This window comes from Micropterus salmoides, unplaced genomic scaffold, assembly GCF_014851395.1.
Source record: "Micropterus salmoides isolate LMB-PRFRI ecotype aquatic unplaced genomic scaffold, ASM1485139v1 Ms_hic_scaffold_3, whole genome shotgun sequence".
NCBI lineage: Eukaryota > Metazoa > Chordata > Actinopteri > Centrarchiformes > Centrarchidae > Micropterus > Micropterus salmoides.
This window is the reverse complement of record NW_024042261.1, coordinates 32754311-32777191: the sequence shown is the minus strand read 5'-3', so window position 1 is coordinate 32777191 and position 22881 is coordinate 32754311. Positions and strand designations below refer to the sequence as shown.

The following is a 22881-nucleotide window of genomic DNA, read 5'->3' as shown; positions in this document are numbered from 1 at the left end:
CACAACATTAAAAAAATAAATAAAAGTTAATGTCTTGTATGAACATTTAAACCAGAGTACTGTTGACTGATTTTCATGTTACATTACAGAAAAAAATAATTATCTCATAGTTATTACCAACAAGCTTTAATTTATATTTTATGTTATATCTGACCTATGAACCTGCCACTGCACAACAAATGCTTCTTTTTTAATGCTTTTCTACTTCAAATCACCTCTACATCAAACCATATAAACAGCTGGTAACAGGCAGTACCATCATATGTTAGCTGTCAGTAGTGCATATTAGTGTAACAGAGCCTGTGCAACAGGACAAAAGTTCCATTAGTGCTACCATGTGATAAACTGTATTCATACAGGGACAAAATTTGTTCCCTCCCAAAGTGATATATTTCCACTAAAGGAAGAAATCAAATATTTTTAAAAATATTTAAGAGTGCAGTGTGTCAAGTAAATACATCCCTAATATTTTAATTTGTTAAGAAAGTAGTGGCGGTGGCTCCCAGCAAGAAGGTCGTGGGTTCAAACCCCGGTTGCCCCGGCCTTTCTGTGTGGAGTTTGCATGTTCTCCCCGTGTCTGCGTGGATTCATGCAGGCTAGGTTGATTGGTGTCTCTAGATTGCCCTTGGGTGTGAATGTAAGTGTGAGTGGTTGTCTGTTTCGCCCAATGTCAGCTGCGATAGGCTCCAGCCTCCCACGACCCTGTACACAGGATAAGCGGTTAACGATGGATGGATGGAAGAAAGTAGTGTGCTTGTTCTTCTGCTCTTATTTCTGCTGGACATGCATGACTTCTCCCAGTTGCCCGATGAGCTTTGCCAGTGTGTCCATGTCATGGTTTCCCCTCTCCAGCAGCTCATAGCGGAGACTGGAGATGTCCTGTTTGATCTCTTTCAGTTCACCCTCCTTTACTTCGTCATTGTCTTTATCTCTTTGTGCTTTTAAGATGTATCTTTTGATGAGGTGATTCATTGTTTTCTGTAATAAAGAAGATATTTGAGTCTTAAAACACATAACAGATATATATATATATATATATGTATGTGTGTGTGTGTGTGTACAGACATACTGTATATAAAGTCTCCTTTGAGTTCTTAATGTGGAATATGAGTTATTAATTTTTTGGAAAGACAATTTGCTCCATTCAACAGTTATTAACAGGTTAATCAGCATTAGGAAATCAAAACTCAAAACTTTTACTTGATGACGTGTTGGACAAAGGGATGCTTCTGCACTCAGATTTTCCTGTTGCCTCAGCTAAGGAAGATAACCAAGGAAGATAAGAAACACTGTTATGGGACACATTTAAACCTGCAACATATAAATGCGACACAAGAGGGCCCTGTAGACCTGTGTCAAAGAATATAGGTCAACTTCACTTGAAGTACTCTAAATGTCTCTAGCCATTACTTTTCATTCAACAAAATAAATGTGGTCACTTCCTTGTTAGAAATATAATTTGTGTCAGCAGCTGAGGCCTGACCTTGTTAAGCTCCATCTCATCTTTTGAATTTTCTTTACTTTTGCCTTGAGGTACATCCCAGAAATATTCCCTTATCCCCAGCCAAAGGGAAACAACAGACATGGGGCTGGGTACGAGGTTGAAGGGTACAGGCAGTGTGCCACCATGCTCAAAGTACGAGAACCAGAGCTTAGTTCTGGCAAACTTCCACTCAACATCAGCATCGTCCTGCACCAACAGAGAAGAAACAGTAAGAAGGGGTAAGAGCCAATGGAAACATTTGATGAGCCACAGGTGAATATTTAGTTAATTAATTTGCATTTCTAATGTTAAATTTGCAGTATTATACCAAATTTACAGCAAGTATCATAAACTGAACTGAAATTTGACAATATAAATCATCTATGAAAATTTTGTCAAATTGAATTATTACCATAACAAGTATGATCTAGCACAAATCTTACAAGTTACAAAAATTAATACTAATTTAGAAATGTGGATGGTTAAGACGTACCTCAATTTCTTGGAAGGAGCTGTTGAACATGGCAATGAGCATATTCAGCAAGACAATCACCATGATGATGTTGTACACCCCGTACAGAACATAGCCAATATTCTCAATGAACTTATGGTCAATGTTAATGACCACTGATTTCACCTCTGACAAGCCAAAAATGGCCCAAAATAAGGTTTTAAAACTCTCTTCGAGCCTGGAGGATTGGAGAGATGGGAATTAAATTAGTGTAGTGTAACCAATGTATTAGTCTTACATCATATTAATTTAACACAGATTGTGTCCAAAGGCACAACTGGAAAATATTAAGCCATTTTTCAAGCTTTTTCAGGCAAACTGCGATATTGCAACAGTCCATAATAGTCGACACTCACGTTGTAAAGGCATCGTTGTGCTTGGCTCCGAGGTAGTATGAGTACAGAGTGAACATTCCCACCATGAAAGCCACAAAAACTGTTATGAAAATCACCATGAACTTAAAGATGTCTTTTACTGTTCTTCCCAGTGAGATCTGCAAAGGCCCAAAGCTCTCATTGGCAGGCAGGATGTATGCAATGCGAGAGAAACTCAGCACAACTGCAATTGCATAGAGGCCTTCAGAAATAAGCTGCGGATCTGAGGACACCCAGTTGATTCGAGCTGAAAACAAACAAATGCTGAATGTGTCCGTTTTGATTCAGTCAACTATCATTCCAATTTGATCACTAACTGTGTATAGCACTCATACAAGGAACTACATTTAGTCTGGGTATTTTATAATGAATTAGCCATAAAATCAAGTATCCCTTTATTTTCTTGGATTTCCTGTTCTGGGTGAAAATGTTATCTTTAAATAGACACCTATAAGATACCCAAGAATACTTAATAAATAAATAAATAAATAATAATAATAAATCTATATCTATAACACTGATGAAACCTAAAATTCAAGTCTGACCCAGGATATCCTCTCTAATAACTATTACGTTTAATTTTAGATTTCTAAAAAATATTTACTGAATAAATAATTATAATACTTGAATTCCTTTGTCCACACTTACCCAACTGGAAATACTGTATCTCAGAGGGCAAAGTCACGTTGGACAGGTCAGTATAGTGCTTGTCAACATAACATTGTGCAGAATATGCATGCCAGAAAGCCATTAATCTGGCAACGAAAGAGGTCATAAAAATGGCCAAAATACTAAAATCAAGAAGGTTCCAGGGTTCTGAAATGTATTCCCGGATGTCTTGCGACCAAATATCTTTACATTCTTCCCAGATCTTCCCTGTGGGAAAAAAAATCACACATGTTTGACAGTCACACTGTTTTTTCTCCTAAATTAAATAGTGGCTGAGGTGATTAGCACATGTATGAACATGATAAATACGGCTCGAAATAATAGTAAAATCACCCATGATTTTTGATGTACTGGTGAACCATGCACAATATGGTTCCAAAGTCTTGTCTGTAGAGTTGTCTAGTGTCACCTTGCCTTTTGTGTCTATATATATTTGTGTGTGTGTGTGTGTGTGTGTGTGTGTGTATATATTTGTACAGACATATATACATACAAACATACATACATATATGTGGGCAATTTCCTGGCATGATTTATGGCAGGATTTATAACTCCTTGTAATATCCTTGACCCTGAGTGATGTAATTGTAAAAGTGTGGGAGCTTGACTTAAACTATGAGTAACTTCAGTCAGAAAGATGGGGAGGAATAAATTAACATAATGAAAAGATATGTTAACATAAGACAAAAATATTTGACAGCTATTTGTGAATGTATACACTCATTACCTATGACCCAGGATATGATTAGAATCTCCATCCAGGTGAAGGGGGTGGTCTTCATACGAAACAGTTGTGAGGGGTGATCATGGGTGGTCATGTTAGGCAGCAGCGATGTTCCATCAAATCGGTCTGCCGCGTTTAGGACCAGTAGGCAAAGGAATATCATAAAGGAAGCTGCATGGGCCACAAACTTCAGGAAAGGTCCACACATAAGTTTCCCTAACTGACACAAGTCAGGGAATGGCAAACAGAACAAAGTTTAGCATTTTTTTGAACTGCACCATGCTTCCCAAATGAATCTCACATGTTATGGTTACAGACTATCATCTTTGCACACAGTAAGAGATTAGTCAAAATTGAAGACCCTAATCCTGACCCCAACCAAATTGCAAAAACCTGGCAAGAGCTTGTCCACATTAACAAAAATTTGGGCTGGATTCATGGGGAAAAGGGTGTGATTAAAGGTTCTGCTATCGGGGGGTTAAGAGTTCCCTTTTCTATTCTTACAGGTGAAACTACCGAGCGAGGCCAACCAAAGGAGGGCAAAGTGAGAGTTCAAACGGCATGATGAGACATAACCCATTAGTGACATGGTATTTTTTGTACTTACAAAGTTGGTATCAGTATTTTGAAGTATATCACATAACTGGCATATCCAGTATCACAAGACCAAAATACTAAACAGTCTTCTCCAAAGCAGTATAGCGAAGGGCAATAGCAGTCACCCTACCCAGATTTAAACACAGGTCTACAGGGTACCAAACATGCACCTTTGACCACAACGCCAAAGAGCCAGGCTCATTGGTGTGGCAGTCCAAGTGCACTCTCAACTGTATGAGTGACGGTACTGTGTCACAAGCAGTAAGCAGCAACATGTTGAAATGCAGACTAAACAAAAGTACTTGAAGCAGTCACCCAAACCAGAAGAAGAAACACTATTGAAATATTATACAAAGATAACACAAGTAAACACAAAAGGCAGTTTTTAAAGGAAGGAAAAAATCCAAACATGGAGCTGAGTGAAAAAGTGCCTGTCAGTGGCTAGAGAAACTGAACTCAGCTGTCCAAAGATGTGATGAACCACAATTAATTTATGTTTTAACACAGTGCCAATGTAGGTTTAGATTTGGATCAAAGGAGTATCCCTTATCCTGAGTGTTGACCTGAGGAGTTGGCACTTCTGTGTTCAGCCACGCATTTGTGTAGTGGTTGTTTCCCTGATGTACTTGTGACACACATCCCTGACATATTATTACCATGAAAAGTTCACTCACTCAGTCATTGGGGGGGGGGGGTGGACAGGCCAGACCATCCGCTATCCCAGCGGACAGGCCAGACCATCGGAGGGCCAACACATATAAAAACAACCACTCACACCTGAGGGCAATATAGAGGATTCAATTTTCCTAGCCTGCATGTTTTTGGGTGTTGGCGGGAAGCTGGAGCACCTGGAGAGAACCCACGCAGACATGGGGAAAATATGCTCCACACAGAAACGCCTGGGACAACTTAGGTTGGAACTCAGGCCCTTTTTGCTGTAACCACTAACTAGCAGCCTCACCATATAAAGTTATTGTGACTAATGTGTTAGCAACATTGGCCTATTTAAATGTTCAGCAGGCATGGAGCAACATTGGAGTCATTTCAAATGTACAACGTTCACTCTTCTTTTAGCTCTGCTAAATGTGTTTAAAATGTTTCCTAAAAGACAATCAAGACAATGAATGCATAACCTAACAAATTAAAATAATGTATGACTGTTTTGTAACTAACCTTACTTGATGGTGCTATCCAGCACATAAAAGCCAGGACAGGCATCCCAACAGCTACACCAAGGACAAGAAGGATTTTAACGGCTGTGGTTTGCTGACGTACTCCAGACAAGTTCTCATACCAGATGGACAGAAGTTGCTGTTGGCAGTTTGGATGTGCCACAAACTGCTCACGGTAAAAAAAACAACAACACATGGTTGAAAATGAAAACAAGTGCATCAGTTCTAATCCTATAACTTATAGTGCTTTTCCTACATGCTTACCTTTTTAACTTCATACTTTATTGCAAGTTTTAACCTGAGAAGGTTTTGTCTGCCAAAGGTTTCAGAAATTTGACATGATTCAGCGTCCCCATTTAAGATAGCCTTCACTTCCTCTGTGTTTCGACACAAATCTAGGAGTCCCACCACAAAGTCTTTACACTGCATGGACAGTTTCTTGTAATCATTCTGTAACAGACAATGGCAACATTTATAGTGCTTTATTCTTATACTTTTTTGAGCCACTTATTGCCTAAAAACAAACATATTTGCAGCCTTCAATTTTTTTAATCAGCATGATGTGCAGATATTGTGTCTGAAATTTTAGTAAAGTATCAGGTAAATTTAACTTAAATACTGTACCTTGAACTCCTTCTCAATGTTGGCCAGAACTGCAAGCTCATTGCCCAGCTCCAATGCTGCCATCACAGGGTCTTCATTGGATAGTGACAGATATGCTGGACTGGCCAGACCTTTATATGCATTGATGCGGGACAGTGAATGGCTAAATAAGTCATTCCTCTGCTGTTGGGTGCAGATCTTGCACTGGCAGAAGTAGTCATGAGGCCGCTCTATATAGGCCCCTTTCATAAGAAGGATATGCACGATTTCATATTCATGGCACTGGGAAGCCAGGATGATGGGTGTGATGTCACGAGAGAAACGTGTGCCATCCTCATCATAAGCAAAGAAGTCATCATGTGTCTCCACCTGGCTAGGACTGTTAGTCAGCCTCTTACCATCTGCAAAGGCCTCGTGACTCAGTATGGCCTCCACTATATGGATGTAGCCTTTACTGATGGCTAACAGCAAAGCATCTCCTATTCTAGCGAGGTCTTTCTTCCTAAGAAGTAGCTTAGTGACCTCTAAATGTTCATTGGCAACTGACAGCTGCAATGCATTCTGGCCCATGTAGTTCACACAGTTGACATTGAGGTCTGGCAGCTCCTCCAGCATCCGCTTCACTTGAGGAATGTTGCCATATTCTGCAGCATATAAGAAAAGTTCCTCTGTCATGGAAAGGCAGGAAGAGGACTGAGCATGACACAGGTAACCAGCTCTCTGTAAAGCTTGTCGCCGGGATTTGGCCACGACCTGCTGCTGCATGATGGCTCTCCCTTCATTGCTCCACCTAAACACAGATAAACATATTTTAAATAATATAATATGATTATCATATGACTGAAGACCATATCTGTGTAAATGTATTAATGTATGCCAAAATACTCAAATTTCTATCTCAAATCCATATCACACAAATGTCAGGTTAAGTAAGATTTACTTATAATTTGTTACTAAGCAAACACATTACTTTATTTACTCTACTGGTTTAGGTAAATGAACATCAGCTCCAACTGGGGTGGTGATGGCGCAATGGATAAGACACATGCCTTTGGTGTGAGAGACCTCGGATCAACTCCCCACTGTGACCTAAGAAGTGAATGGACACCAGTGCTGAATAGACAGCTGGTCTCAGATGAATTATAACTCTCGCTCCATGTGTGACACCACCCATGAACTCATCATCTGCTCTTCTTCATTTCATGGCTTGGCACTGTCTCAGCTTCTGCCTGATAGCTGTCATTGTTCCATTTCTGGAATAATATACGACAATGTCATCAAGTGTTTGATGGTTATTCCAGTGGTAAACTTGACCCTAACCCTAACCCCAAAGTACACCATTCATTTGACTAAGACCATACTACCATATGACGGTGACTATTTTTAATAGTAATGATATTTTGTGTCATTGTCAAACAAGTAAATCTACTTTCTGTTCAGTAATTTCATTTGAATAATGTGGTTATCTCAGGAGGTAATTGCTCACAGATGATCATAGATGATGACAACGTTCCTTCATTCAATCAAAATTAGCGTTAATAAGATTTTAAATAAATGAACAATATATTTACAGAATTTGTTGTAATACAGACTGTCAAATTATGAATCTTTAGTATCTGGTCTATGTCAGCTGGGACAAGATAAAACGAAAAAGGTGTCATGCAGTTCAGCCAGGGAAGATGCAAAAATCCCAAATAAAATGGAAAGGGTATGATCATGAATCTGACATGAAAAAACTAAACCTGTTATAGTTTTTGCCTTTAAGATGGCATAGACAGCCGCTCCATGTGGATTTACCTGCCTGGTTTTCTGAGAATGCCTTGTTGCTTTTGTTCTGCTGCTCTTCTTCATCATGCCAGGCAACTGTTTTTAGGGGAGATGTAAAAGCAAAAATAAAACGTCGCTATGGCATGATGAAAACTGACCGTTTTATCATTACTTTAATGATGCACTGTATGATAGATAGCCTACTATTCTTCTGCAATTAACGCCATTAGCTGAACTGTGTACATGTGATAATGACAATAATATGTAGTAATGTAATTTTATAACAAGGAGTCATGAAAAACTGGATACCGCAGGTTAAGACCAATGAGCATTAGTTAATACTGTTGCTCATTTCAATATCATGGGCCTTAGAAACCTTACCAAACACACACATTTCTCAATTGTTAGGCTATTAAGAAATAAGACACGGAATTTCATTATGTTCAATGTGTATCTTAAATGTTTCACTATAAAAAAAAGTCTAACAGCAAGGTCCACTCACCTCACAGAAGATCGATGTCACATAAAACGTCACTTTTACTTCATTAAGTCGTTACGACCCAAAACTACAACCAAAGGTGACCAGCTGCTACGCATGTCCTCGACTCACGTCAGCCTCTTGACCACCTGTCAGTCTGACTCTCCCTGCGTCCCACCTTGGGTCTTCATGCTGACGGTTTTGCCTTTGCACGCCCAGTGGGCGGTTTTCTAGCAGCAAAATGTGTGTTTTATAACATAGGATGTGCGCATTTGGTGAAAACCTATAACTGTTCATAGCCTATTTCAGTTTAATTTCCTTGATTTTCCCTAACTGTGACCGGTAAGTCCAAAAAGCAAGATATAAAAGCACTTTGTCACACTAATAGAGGATTTAAACACAGCAGAACTGCACAGACTTAACTTGTGTCATAAATTGAGTCAGAAGGCTAGGGGATTATTTTCTTGAGAACTATTTGTAATTGTCAGTGTGCAGGCTGCAGGCAACACCACTAATACTCTAAATGGTGGTTGACACACTGAAAATTGATTATTTGATGCAGTGGGAGAGCATAAACAGATTTTCCTAAATCCTCTTAACTCATGTTGCCGTCAAATGTAATAACAACACACCTTTAAATTTATTAGATGCGTCATCCCGATGGTAAACTGGAAAAAACAAGTAGGCTAGCCTATGAGAAGGTTACATACAAACTGTTTAAAATGTAGGTATAGGTTGGCTAGAATTCTCTAAATATAAAGCCTATTTTTCACAAATTTCATCACGCACTAGGATGGGTCTACATGGTTAGCTAGATGTCATTGCAGGAAATGTGTTTTACTGGGCTTTCTGATTTCTTCTCGCCCAACCCTGCAAAGCCGGTAGGCGAATGTATAATTTATCATTTCCCTTAGGTTTACATCATCATTTAGCACATAGGCCTATCATTTATAGGATTTTTTTTGTTGTTGTTTTACATTAAATAGCATTTATTTTAGTAGGCTACGAAAAGCACTATACAAAATTTACTGTGTTAGGCCTACATCTGCACCTGAAGGTATGTAGCCTATGTCCATTGTTAAATATTTTGAATAGGCTACAATCTGTCAGGTCTCCCAAAACAAAAAAAAACCCAAAATGCTTAATTTTATGTTAATGCCCTGAAATCCATGAAAACATAATTTGATCATCATTTTAAAATCACTTTGTGAAAGGCTACAATTGATTTTCTTAAAAAAAAAAAAAAGAAAAAAAGAAGGTGGCCAGTATTTTGTTAGGTAAAGTACTGCCATAATTCTTCGTGGCATACTTTCAACAAGGTGATGGAAACATTTCTCAGAGACTTCGGTCCATACTGACATGAGAGCATACGCAGTTGCTGCAGATTTGAGATCTGGTGACTGTGAAGCTCATTGTCATGTTGAAGAAATCATTTAGCGATGATTTGAACTTTGTGACATGGTGCTGCTGGAAGTAGCCATCAGAAGACGGGTACACTGCGGTCTTAAAGGCATGGACATAGTCAGCAACAATTCAAAGTCACTCAAAACCCCTTTCTTCCCCATTCTGATGCTCGGTTTGAACTTCAGCAAGTTGTCTTGACCACGTCTACAAGCTTAAATGCACGGAGTTGCTGCCATGTGATTGGCTGATTACCTATTTGTGTTGAAAAGCAATTGAACAAAGTGTACCTAATAAAGTTAGTGTATAATACGACACTTTCAGGTGTACCTGAAGGCTACATGCATGTATTGAGCCCTCTGCTGGACATGGCGGGTATAACCACAACGGTCCCTGTCGTCAAGGAACTGCTTCTTCGGTTGCTATCACGGACAGACTCACCTAGAAAAGTGACAACTTACCCGGGTTATTTCTTACTTTCTACAACGACCAAATATGTTGTCATTCTTAAGGAGAAGTTGCTGCGATGTTGATTCGAACATTTCGCCGAAAATGGTTGAATGAGTTAGAACCGAGTACGGCTCACGTTAAGTTAGCTAAAAAAACACCCAACAAGCTAAGTTAGCAGCTGTGCTGGGCGTTGAACCTGCATGTCTGCCCGGTCTCAGCAAGGATCAGCAGCCTGGGAGGATGCAAGTTCTTCAGGACAACTTCTTCTACCACTCGTATCCTATTTGTTTAGTTATTTATCCTTTATTATTCTAGAAAAGTGTGTTAACCTACAAGTCTAAACACCTGCTATAAAGTGAAAAAATACAGAGAAGCTGTTCCACTGACACTGTGAATAATGACTAAACCTATAACTTACCATGTATAAGTTATAAGTTAATAACGTTAAACCGTTTTTCATTTTTTGCATTTAGGTGACACATAGACTGTCTACACAGTCATACAAATGTTCTCCTTAGCTGCTCACTTCCAGAAGTTCGAGGCTGGGAGCTGATGGACGCCTCGAAGATGAGAGACAATTTTTGGTTGAAGAGCAGAAGTTATGCAGAGTCCGAGCTCGCAAGTTCTCTCTGGAAACCAACCGACGCAGGAAGTCAGTTTTGGTGTCTAATAATTATGCACTGCTGTTTTTATTTTATCACTAATAGTCCTGTGTCATCTCAGTTCAACCTGCTGTCTGCATTCTGCAGCCCACACCTGCCAGAGAGTCAGTTCTTTGTAAATTGAAAGCATCTTCTGTTTATTCCTGGAAGTACATGCTGCTTTGCTGGTGTATAGTATCTCCCTCCTGGAAAGGCAGCTCATGGTTCTGTCCTGGGCTTAGCAACTGGATGGATTGTGTTGACAGAATTTTGGAGTCTAGACCTGGAAATAGATCTGTTGTTCAAGAGGTTAACTGTGGGCCAACAGTTAACTGTGGGTGCCACCCCTCTAAACAACTAAAGCTGCAAAGTGCAGCACAATATGAGGCCCAAAGCCTTTGCATATATTAATAGCCTTCTAAATGTGTGTTTTCATTGTTATCAGTCGAGTCAGAAAGTGAGTGTTCCTGTTTTTAAACTAAGATCCTGGAGATTATTGATACAATACGATAGTTGTAGGTGGAGGTCAGATTTATTGTGTAATAACAGAGACAGGGTTTAGGTTTTACAGAGGCAGGTGACCATTAAACCTAATAGATATTGTAAAGCAATTCCAATATTTGCTTGCTTCCTTTCATGCCAGTGTAAACAAGGCAGAGTAATTAATTACGTAGGTAAGTTTGCATATTCAAATTATAAGAACTAATGTCACACCTCTTCATGGTGCATGATTGTGTTTGCCTTATTGGTCTCAAATTTAATTCCATATTATTCAAAATGTTGGAATTCCAAACTTTGCAGCACCAATAAGACACATTTATAAATAAAAACACATACAAATGATTAGATAATAAAGATTCTGTTTATTTTGAATAGAACAATAATATTAACTAAAAGCTTGAGCTACTTTTTGTAGCTGTAGACACTGTTTTAAAAAAATGTATGCACATTATTTTTGTTGACATTGATTACCACACCATTTTAACCTATTCAAAGAAAAAAAACATTAATGCTGAACTTGATTAATCCAGTTGATGTAGTTATTGGCTTCCTCTGTGAAACCAGTAGTGAGTGGTAGCTCTAATTTATTAATGACTGTTGAAAAAATATCTTGAGCAACTGACTCAGGTTTCTTTATCTAAAACATGGCCAGTCAACATTTAATCAGTTAAAATGTGCCTCAGGTTCATGCTCTGCTCTTTGTTCATGGCTCAGGGCTTTGGAGGAAAAACGGAAGCAGTGGGACGTGCAGGAGCAACGGCTCAGAGAGAACATCCTACAGCAACGCAGGCAGCGAGTGCAGAATGCAACTGAGCGCTTCCAAAGAGCCCATCTACCTCCTTCTCAGAGATACAGACAATGTTAGTGATGTATCTTTCATATGCCTCTTAGAACTGAGAAATCACACACAACAGTCTTAATACATTTCAATTTATTGTATGTTTTCTTTTATGGTATTTTAGGTTTAAGACGAAATGTACGGAATATTGAAGACGCACTCAGTCAAATTCAAGGCACCTTAAATTCATACGCTCAGCAGTCCTGTTTCTTGTCCAGCAACTCTAACATTAGCAGGTGAAAAAGTCAGATTAATAATCGTATCATTCTCACATGTCCTACATGCTGAAAAGAGATTTTTCTGTTTTCTCATAAAAGGAGCTGCACTCCCTCTCCTAAGCCTCCCTCCAGAAACTCCCACCACCAAGCACTCTCTGCTGTTGAGGCCTACACGAAATTGCTTCAGGAGCAGAGCATGACTTGCTTCAAGAGCAGTCAACAAACCAAAGAAACACAAGAGAAACAACAAGATCACAGTCCACAGGTATGTTGTTTATGACATTTGAATTTGCCGGAAACAAAATGTTTGTCGCAATAATAAGCGTGGAACACAGGAACAAAAGGGATAGGACCCAATTGCAGACACTGGAGGCAGAGTAGAGATTCAAAGATTTAATAATAGCTTAATAAATCTTAATAGTCCAGCACAGGCAAACAAACAAAACACAAACAGAGTACAAGAATCCAAGTCCAACAAAATAGCAGAGGTCCAAGGGAAACACAGATCATCCAAAAACACTGGGAAACTAACGCAAGAAGAAGGCTGGAATAAAGGTCAAACGACATTGGTGAACTAGCAAAGAGTGAGGGTAATGACACAAGTGAGAGGAATCAGGTCAGGGCAGACAATCACACAATGGCAGGAAGTGAGGTGGTCTGAAACAAGAGGAGATGAGTAACAAAGTAAAACAGGACAGAATGAATGAATGACACAAGGAAAAACCTAATACACGGAGCGGAAAAACACAAAGTTAGGAAGCGAAGTTAACAAAGACGTGAGGAAGGATTCAACCATAATAAAAGAGGAAATACACAACAGAACCCAAACACATGAAATGTTTGGCTGGTATTCTCATTTCATCCCTCCCCTTTTTTGTATAGGGCTGCTTTATGTTATAAGATGCTTTGTCTCTTCACACGCATACACAAACCCATAAGACAGTAATACTGTATGTCAGTTGAGTGACCACTGTCTACTGCTAAAAGATTTTTTAGAAGAGTCTCTGTGCTATCACCTGCTTGAAAACTAGACCTTTATTATCAAGCAGATTTTATTATTGATGATGTTAAACACTTGCTTGGCTACCATCTTCTTAAAATTTAGAAGTTTATAAATTGGCCAAAAGTTGTTAAGGATGAGAGCAGAGTCAGCTTGTGGGAAGAGAAGTCTGACTGTTCCTATCTTAAAATAACCATGAACATGGTCAGATGAGAGATATGTCAAGAAAGTTTAAGTAGTAGCTGGAATGAAATCTGAAGCTGACACTTAATTTCCTGTCATTTGAAATTTTAAGCAAACTGTATTTATGTGGTCAGCCAGTCGTGTCTGTCCGTAACATGTAGACACGCTGTCACACCAAATTCTAGGAGTAGTAACTGCATTTGAGTAGTTTGTCAGGAACTATTTTAAATACTTTATATTCAGAAATTTCACTTTTACTGCAATCAACTAATCAAAAATATATCTGTTGTTTAAAAAAACAGATGCACTACACACACACTACAGGATTATATATTGGATCTGGGTACGCGTTTATAGTATACATTTACGTGTTTAAGGGTGAAAGCTGGGGTCTAAATATTAATGTCTCCAATGTAATGTGTGAAGAAAAGTATGTTGATGGAATGAGTGCATTGATTATCTTAATCACTGCACATATTAGCATAGCTAGTTTTTTCCCCCCAGTGATTCAGAAATCAGGCACTTCAAATGCCTGTTTTTGTATCTCATCATACACAAGCAGACCTCTAGGGGGCGGCATTGTGACATGAGCTCTTTCCCATACCAGGAATACCCCTCTTGGCTGTCAGAACCTTAACCACCACCAATTTCTTACTGGAATATTGGTACAATGCCCCTTTCAGATCTGACCTGTGCATAATACATGCATATTGATCTAAGAGGAGGGAATTAACACCAAACGTTGTTCACAGATATGTCAAGTTTATGCAATTGTACTCCCTGTATCATTCACTGTGGTTATTTTAGAAAAAAAAAGAAGTTGGCTAATGAGATGTCACCTCATGTACATGAACATGCACACCTGATTTAAAATGACACAAGAAAGCGATGTGGGATCTAATGGCCACCAAGTAGACCAAAATTTGAACCCTGTGATTGATCAGGGTGGTTTTCCAGGTCTATTTACCTAGGTAGCAACAATGTATTTACACATGCAACATACAGCACTTTCAATTGCTTTTTTGTTTCAGAAGATATTCATCATGAGCTTAAATTATGTTGCCAGGTTTAGGTGTGCTAACAATCATTGAAAAGTGAAGTGAAAGAAAGGCAAAATTTAGATTTGATACTGTCCACATCACCTTTGAGAAATAAAATAGGGAAAATTAAACTGCCAAATTCTTTTACTCCGTGAGATGCAAGGGCTGGTGAGGAAAAATTACAACATTAAAGAGATAAGCTGTAATCTTGAAATTGCCTATTAAGATGTGCCTTAGCATCACCAGGGTAAACTTCACTTTCTAGCCCTCAATTTCTTGTTTCTTTATTTCTTCTAGATATACTGTATAAGGAAAATGTAAGTCATATTATTCTCTGATCATCGCCTCTCTTTTGCTTCCATATTTCAGGACAGCTACCTGTCTGATTGCTGTAATTCTGAAAGCCTTTCAAGTAAGGACAGTTTGGAAAATGAGGACCCCAACCACAGCACAAAAAATCTACAGTCTTCCTATTCACCATTCTTGCTTGACTCAGAAAATCCCCATCCAGACCTGAGAAAGCAAAATGATTTGTGTCCAGCATCAGACTTAACTTCTTTCTCAGCGATGATGTGTTGTGCTGATAACTTACCCCAATCAAGAAAACAACATGAATCAAAGCAGAAAAAACAAGAGGACTCTGAAAGGCCTGATAATAAGATGCATGTTTCTAAAGCTCCTTGGGTGTTCACATCTGTTGAGAAAACACCTAAAACAGAGGTCCAGCCTGCTCTGCACAACTGCAACCAATTAAGTCTTTGTGAAATTATTAGTGCAGACCCAGAGCACTTTGAGGTACACTCCCTGCAAAACAGTCCCAATGACAACATCATTGTTACAAATAGAGTTGTTCCCAGCAACAGTGCACTTCAGTCTTCATATCCGAAACAAGAGGCTTTGTTGGATCTCAGGCAGCAGACGGCCCATGATGACAAAAAATTAAAACATCCATCAGCTACAGAAATTCTTTTTCCTGTCAAAAATGGCAACAGCAAAGAAGTTTTGTTTGGGGCTCCCCCAAAGCCAAATATTTTCTTGAACGATAGCACAACAGATAATACCCCGCGAGAAGGAACTCTTCAGCAAACAGGAAAAGAAAACCACTATCTGTCATCCCAGAAAGAGACTAGTGCTTCCATAAACAACCTCAATAAGGTTTCAAAGTCAGAGCCCAACACTGAGAAGCCCATTAATACAACATCGCTGCAACACCCATGCTTGTCTAACATTCAATCAGACACTCTTAAGTGCCTTAAGTGTCCTGTGGAGGAAGTACAAAAATTGCCTATTTCACTGGGGACATCTCATTCAGTATGTGAAGTCAGATTCATTAAAGGAATCCTTAAAAAGCAGTCCAAATATATGTCCGGAGATACCACATGTGTGTATGACTCAGGACATTTAATCTTTGCAAAACAAGTAGCTTTAGCGATCAGAGATAGTGTTGAATTGACTAGGGAAAAGACTAAGGATGTGGAGAGCAACAACACTGTCAAAAAGAAGCTGCGTTGGTTTGATGAGGTACACATGGAAAAAGAGGACAAAGAACAAAACATAATGAAACAGATGAAAGGCAAGTCTTCCATAATTTCTCAGTTAAATAACAACTCAGAGGACCACCAGCTAAGTCTTACTACAGTCTCTGGGGCTTCCAAGCCTGGACCCAGCATGACCCCTCCAGCCTCCACTGGTTATCACTTTACAAAGCAAGCGTGGGCAGATGTTGGGGTTCAAGTCAGCTTGCCCCAAGAACAAGCAGACGAGGTCAAAGCACCAGGGAGCAGTACCAGGACTGGTGGCCCGAAGGTCCCTTGGAGAGACCGCTCTGCCAAAGCTGGAGGGGGTCCTGTTTCCTCGCGGGCTAGAAAGGGCACTGTCATACGACCTCAATCTGCCACTGAGGTGAGTCAGATTGCCAAAGCCCAAGGGAAGATCATGGTGCCCCGCCCACCTCCCAGGATGGAATCCGTGGAAGAAAAGACCCCGCACATCACTAAGACTCCATATGGCATGGATCATGCAAGTGTCAACTGTAAACAAACTCTGGAGCAGGTCCTGCTCAAGGACAACGCAGAAGGCTTTTTCTCACCTTACACACATCATGTAATCAGAACAGATAGTTCTGTTTTGTACACACCACTGCCACCCTCGTGTACCTGCCCCGTGTCAGAGGAGCTCAAGAAGGGCACGCCCAGCTCAGGTCATCAGGAACCTCAGGGCTGCAGTAAAAGAAGAGGGATGGTTTATGATGAAAAAAGCCTCTGTTTAGATTGCACTCCCACAGATCAGGAGATCTCACAGCTCTGGCACGGTGTCCGCAGTGCCTTAGCCACCAAGGATGGTAATGTAAATTTTGGCTGACCGTCCCTCGCACAGCTTAAGCTTGGTTTCTATGTGCAGGGATGTGTAATTTAAATTTCCATGCAGTTTCTCTTGAGCCCCTTTGTTTCTAAACATTAGCTATCAAACTTCAAATTTCAAGTTCACTTGTGAAAACCGGCTGCAGGACTGTAGCCCTTTTATGCTTTATCCTTAACACATAATTACAATCCTAGTGATTCTTTGAATCTGTACTTTTATCTGTCCTCACATGCAGTGAATGAGCTTCATGATGTTTGTGTGACTGCTAATTTGCAAAGTTGTATAAGATTCCCAAGAGACATATTTTCACTGAAAAACTATTTTTCGTAATTTGCATCAACATGCTGTGTCTTCTTTGGCAGTTAGTGTTTATCATTATTCGCTTTTTTACACATTTATTAAAATTGATCCCTATAATAACATACTGTTCTTTTTGGGTCATCTCATGTTTTAATATTGAAAAGACAGTGAAGTTAAAATCTTGATTACTGATCTTGAGAAACGGAAGCCAGTAATATCTGATAAAGTGGACCTAGTTGACTCTAAAAACTTCCTGCCTCACAATGACCTGTTGTCTGCCTTGCCTCAATCCCGTGCCAATCTGCCCCATGTTGCCATCAACAGTTATAGACTTATCAGCCGAGTCAAAGCTGTCACAGGAGTTCAATTCAAATGTTGGCTTTAGACCACATTTTCCATTCATCAGAGAAAATGATTAAGAATCTACTTTTCATGTAATTACTTAATTTAAGCTTCTGAGAATACATTTGTGCAGGCCTAAAGATGGAAACAATTTTGTTATGTATCCTCCTAGGACCACAGGGGCCTGGGCTCACCACATAGTGGTTAACATTGTCATGTATGTTTATGTAGTTATGATTTTTGTATTATTTTAATGACTTCTTTCAGAAAAACCCATCCTCAGAAGACAGGCCCCGGAGAGTGGGCGTGTTGTGAGGAAACAATGCGTGGAGCAAAGCCGACAGCCTCCTGGCTCAGGGAACAGACGGTTTCCTCAGCCTTCTCAGGTACATGCATGCAGCGGCCCTGTGGGGAGAAAGAGTAAGAATAATTGCTAAAGATCAGTTAATGGGCGTGTGTTTGAACTTGTTGAATCAGTTTTGCAGTCCCTTTCAAGATCTGTCCTTAATGATGGTAAATCTAACTAGACGCCACGATTTATTCTTCCCAAGGCAAGACTTTCCAGATGGACTTGAGTTGTCAGTGTGAATGCATTGAAGCATAATGTTTTTGTTTACAACTTGCTCTACCTGTTATTGTGCTTTATGCCTATCACCGAGAATTTTTGCAGTGTACTATTGGCTACATAAATTTTATTAAAGGTTCACCTAAGACCTTCATCCAGCTAACATGTGTTTTTGTTTGTTTTGTGTAGCCAACAAAAAAAACCACAGAGCCAGTCAGACCGTTTTCCAGTACTTATGACATGGCCTTTACAGATGAAGGTATTGTGGTTACTGTTTGTCTGTCTTTAGGTTTCTGTGAAAGCAAACATGTAAGTTCTGTAATCAGCATTACTGCAAAAAAGTTTAACATGTCATAAGACTTCTCTCCTGCATCTATTTTCTTTAATGTATAACCAAAAATAACCCAAAGTAACTAACCCTAACCAAAAAGCTCTAAGGAGTTATCCCATTCTCAATGCAATACAACGTTGAGGCCTTACGAATTTTGACAGACAACTGCACGCTTTTCCTGTGCTCTCAGGTTTGCAGAGTACAGCACAGATACACCTGGCTGAAGTACATGAAGGCCTACTGGAAGAAAGGGATATTGTGGCTGCCATGGATACAGCTCAAACACAGAGGACTGGAACGGTGCAACAGCGCAGCCAACAGCGGGCACACACCACCATTTCCTTGGAAGAGCAGAAAATCCTCCTATCCCTGGACAGACTCAACCACCAGCTGTACTGTGAGCACTTTTCCACAAACAAAAGGCTATTTGCATTAGGCCAGAGCTGATCAACTTGTTGTGATCTGAATATAACACGAAAGTATTAAGATTTTGTCATTCCAATGCAGGAGAACCAATCCTACCTGTTACTATTTGTAGGTGTACGGGAACATGTTGGTGGTTATACTGGCACGCGTGCACCCTCTGTAAGTATGAATTTTTAAGGGATCTGTTGCTTGCCTCAACACATGAGGTGCCGTTTGAACATTTTTTAGTACTTACCTTCTTTCACTGTTTTCAGACAAGGGAAGTGAAAGTCACAAACCATCACAAGCACCGTGCATCCTCAGCTAACAACCGCTCTCGATACCAGAAGAAATTTTGACTGAAGTATGTGTGGTCCACAGCGGTCTCTCCCATCAGTGCACAATCCCTGTGTCATACTGTATAACCAACCACTTTCTTACCCTGTAAAACTAAATATGCCCACTGGAGTAACTTCAAGATCTAAGAGATCAGAAGCAATCGACTGTGGAGACAGTCAGGCCTAACTAAATTTTTAAGTTGTTAAGTTGGAAATACTTTTGAATTCATCTGCATGGACAAGAATACAAAAAATAGCTTCTTTTAGCTTTTGTTGAGCCACGTATTACTAAGATAACAAATTATTAGAAATTTATATCGACTTTGTTTTAATTTCACAAATGAAAAATGGCCCTTCTTCTTGTAATTGACACATGACCAGAAACAATTGCAAAAATACACTGTAGATTTTTATAAGATTCTTTTTTTATTTTAAAAGATTTCTCATTCTGTATTTATTTTATGTATTAAAAACTATATTTGAGGGGAACTATTTTGAGACCATATTGACATGAACTGAATAAAGCTTGATATCAATGTACTGATAAACTCACTGAGTGCGGTGTGTTTGGCAGTGTTAGTATTTCCTCAATGATGCATATCATAGTCAGTAAATGGACTGAGGACCGGAAATGGTTTATACAGAGAAGTGTTGCAACGTTGAAGGTGTGTTTGTCTTTCTTTGATGGTTGTAGAAAGGACGATTATGTCTTGTGCTGTAGACTCAACCTACTGGCTCAACAAGGTGAGCCTCTGCCAGAGGGCTTCCAGCCTTTTGTTTGCATCTACCGTGAACTTTACTCTTGCTTTATGTCCTATTTTATTTAGTAACGTCAGTAGACAAAATGCCATATTTATTTGATTTTACTTATCATTATTAAATAAATGGTTCTTTATCTCCCTTGCCAAAAAATAGCTGCAGGGATTATTGATGTGAATTCAGTTGCCCCTCCTTCAGCAGCATGTCTGGTTTTGCCCTTCAGTCAGCCTGCTAGGACTTGCTCCAAGAGGTGGAGGAAACCCAAGCTCATTTAAATGAGTCAGACTTCTATCGGTGATGGAATTTTTTGTTTAACTGCAGGTTTCTGGTTCTGTGCATGGATACATTCTTTAGTGTTACAACAAGGGGCTATAAACAATGACATGACTGGAGTCTCACTGCCATGTAGAGTCACTCCTTGTTATCATACACCATAACTGAGAACAGACACATATACAGAAAATATGCTCACCTTGGTGTATGATGATGCCTGCAGCAGCAGAAGTCCTGTTGTGAGTTGTGTGCAAAGACATTCTGTAATACAAGGGACAAAAGCTGCCCAAAGTGGTTATTTGAGGAGGGGACATCGACATCACTTCTAAAGCAATGGTCATATGGTGATTAGAGAGGAAAAACACTGACAATGTCAATTCTGATATTTAACTTGTGTTAAAGTGTTGCTGAATCAAAAATGTGTCTAGAAAAAACAGCCAGTCCAATCAAAAGACAGGCCGCCACCTCTCTTTTCATCAACTGAATTTCAGTCAATTTCAAAAAAGGTGTATGTGTGTATTTAAAAAAAAAAAAACGATGTTAAAGTAAAAAATGTCCTGTTCATCAATTCATCCAACTTCACTTGCATCTGCAAGCGAATATATCTGAATGCATATATAAGTAAAACAGTAAAATCGTGTACAGTAAGAGTTCATCTGCAAACAATCTGCACAGCACTGACCAAATATTTACTCAGACTACTCAGGGTCACCTTCACTTCTGTTCAGAGTCATTATAGCATACAATGGTGTGCTTAATGACATTTAAGCCTTAACCAGCACAACACCCAGAAACTCAACAAGAAAGGCAAGAGTGCTGAAAATAAGGGAAGACGTTTCCACAGCTGCAAGTTCAAGCTTGTGCTTTGGTCCGTTGTGAAGCTTATTCTCAAAAGTATTTTGTCCTGTTTTGTTACAGTCCATTTAACATGCAAAGAATGAGTGTCTGCTCTGGCTCCGTTTCTGTAAAACGGAATTGGATGCATGTAAAAAGATAAAACTGACTGGATAGTAGGTAACACTCATGTTCAACAAGATTGCATATTGCACAGACAACATCATTTGACATATATGCATAATGCAAAACAAGTTTAATCCATTGAGTATAGGTACACAATAGATGAAAGAAAATCAAGATTTTATTTATAAAACTAAAAAGACATATGATAAAAACGCTAATATACATAACATGTATTTCTAATATGGTGCTGATATAGTATTTGAAGAAATTTTAAAAAGGAAATGGAGACAGAAATGTGTATGTAATGTGTGTTACTGTCCTGTTTAATCTTGTTTTTTATTTTCTATTTAACTCTTTAATTCTACTTAAAGGTATTTTTAGATTGACCTATGTTGCTATGTTGCCTTGCTGAAATATGCTATACGAAAAACTCGCCTTGCCTTGAGAGTCTGTGTGTGTGTGTGTGTGTGTGTGTGTGTGTGTGTGTGAGAGAGAGAGAGAGAGAGTTTGCCTGTTTGTTCATTATGATCTATAGACTGTATGCACGCATTAAAGACTGTAGGGGGCACTAAAGCTTCCATCTGCCCATCTGTCTTTAGCAACACCATGCGTCACTATATCTGATAATAACACCAGACCAAAGGTGTTTTAAATAGAAAGGACTAGTATCGCCGCATTGTCTTTCAGGACATCAGACTGATTCAGTGAAATGGGCCCTAGGAAATGGTTTCTCCTGATATTCCGCAGCATCCAACCAAACCCTTGTGAGACTGAGACTGCCTTGATGAAGAGATGCTGACCAGGAGTGACTCTCTGCCAAGTGGGTGGTCCCCTCAGGGCTGCCGGGACACTGGAGTCCATCTCTTTAATGGGTCTTACAATGATGTAAAATTGACTACATTCATCCAGACAATGGACATCTCTTGACTGACTGCATGTGTCAACAGAATGTGTCATTCATGAAAAAAAAAGAAAAGATATATAGATATATAATATAATGGACACATAAAAAAATACCTGGACAATTATGGGAATATTATAGTGATACAGGACATTAATACAATGAAACGTGGTGAAAGTCCACAATGAATGACATAATACCAGGATTTTATTATATTGGACCTGTTGCATGCATATTCTAAGCAGTTTCACAGTTTCATCTTAAATGTTTCAACGTTTCAAAGTTTTGAAATTAAATTAAAAATAAACAGTAGCCTATATACTAAAAGAACAAACTAAATGTGAGACGTGCATCTTTTTTACAAACAAATGCATGTTTCCGCAACTGGCAGAGGGAAGCTCTTTAATCTGTTCATCGGGGATTTACAGTGTCTGCTGGTATTTAATAGGGCTTCATAATGATTCATTCAGTGGATGTATGGGAAAAAGAGTTGAAACAGAGCCTCTGTATCCAAAGAGAGTGGATCTTGACAAAATGATTTCTCAATGGAAGAGGGGCCTCATTAGCATAACAATTGTGGGAACTGCATGGATCTACTTTTCATGAGCACTGTAAAAAAGAAAAAAAAGAGAAAAAAATAGTAGGCTACTTTTATACATACTGATGAGAGAAAGTGTGGCTTTGAATTATTGTTAC

The 22881-nt window shown here is 39.2% G+C and overlaps 2 protein-coding genes across 3 annotated transcripts; one reads left to right on the top strand and one right to left on the bottom strand.

Moving 5' to 3' along the window:
- Window positions 1-272: 272 nt before the first annotated feature.
- trpc6b (transient receptor potential cation channel, subfamily C, member 6b) lies at window positions 273-8569 on the bottom strand. Its single transcript, XM_038692523.1, is given in 12 exon segments — window positions 273-300; window positions 767-978; window positions 1201-1257; window positions 1484-1690; window positions 1977-2172; window positions 2351-2615; window positions 3017-3244; window positions 3765-3981; window positions 5532-5696; window positions 5795-5980; window positions 6155-6923; window positions 8541-8569. Coding segments are annotated over 12 exon segments (2559 nt in total).
- A 1599-nt stretch (window positions 8570-10168) lies between these two features.
- On the top strand, window positions 10169-19840 carry cep126 (centrosomal protein 126). 2 transcript variants are annotated; one of them, XM_038693962.1, is made up of 11 exons: window positions 10169-10504; window positions 10762-10881; window positions 12086-12231; window positions 12334-12445; window positions 12527-12692; window positions 15020-16991; window positions 17921-18039; window positions 18408-18477; window positions 18740-18946; window positions 19088-19134; window positions 19230-19840. In XM_038693962.1, exons 1-11 carry the CDS (start codon window positions 10470-10472, stop codon window positions 19311-19313), a joined length of 3078 nt encoding a protein of 1025 aa, XP_038549890.1. In that variant the 5' UTR covers window positions 10169-10469; the 3' UTR covers window positions 19314-19840. The 2 variants fall into 2 exon arrangements, with proteins under 2 accessions (XP_038549890.1, XP_038549891.1); XM_038693963.1 differs by lacking the exon at window positions 19230-19840 and having other exon boundaries at window positions 19057-19134.
- The last annotated feature ends 3041 nt before the right edge of the window (window positions 19841-22881 follow it).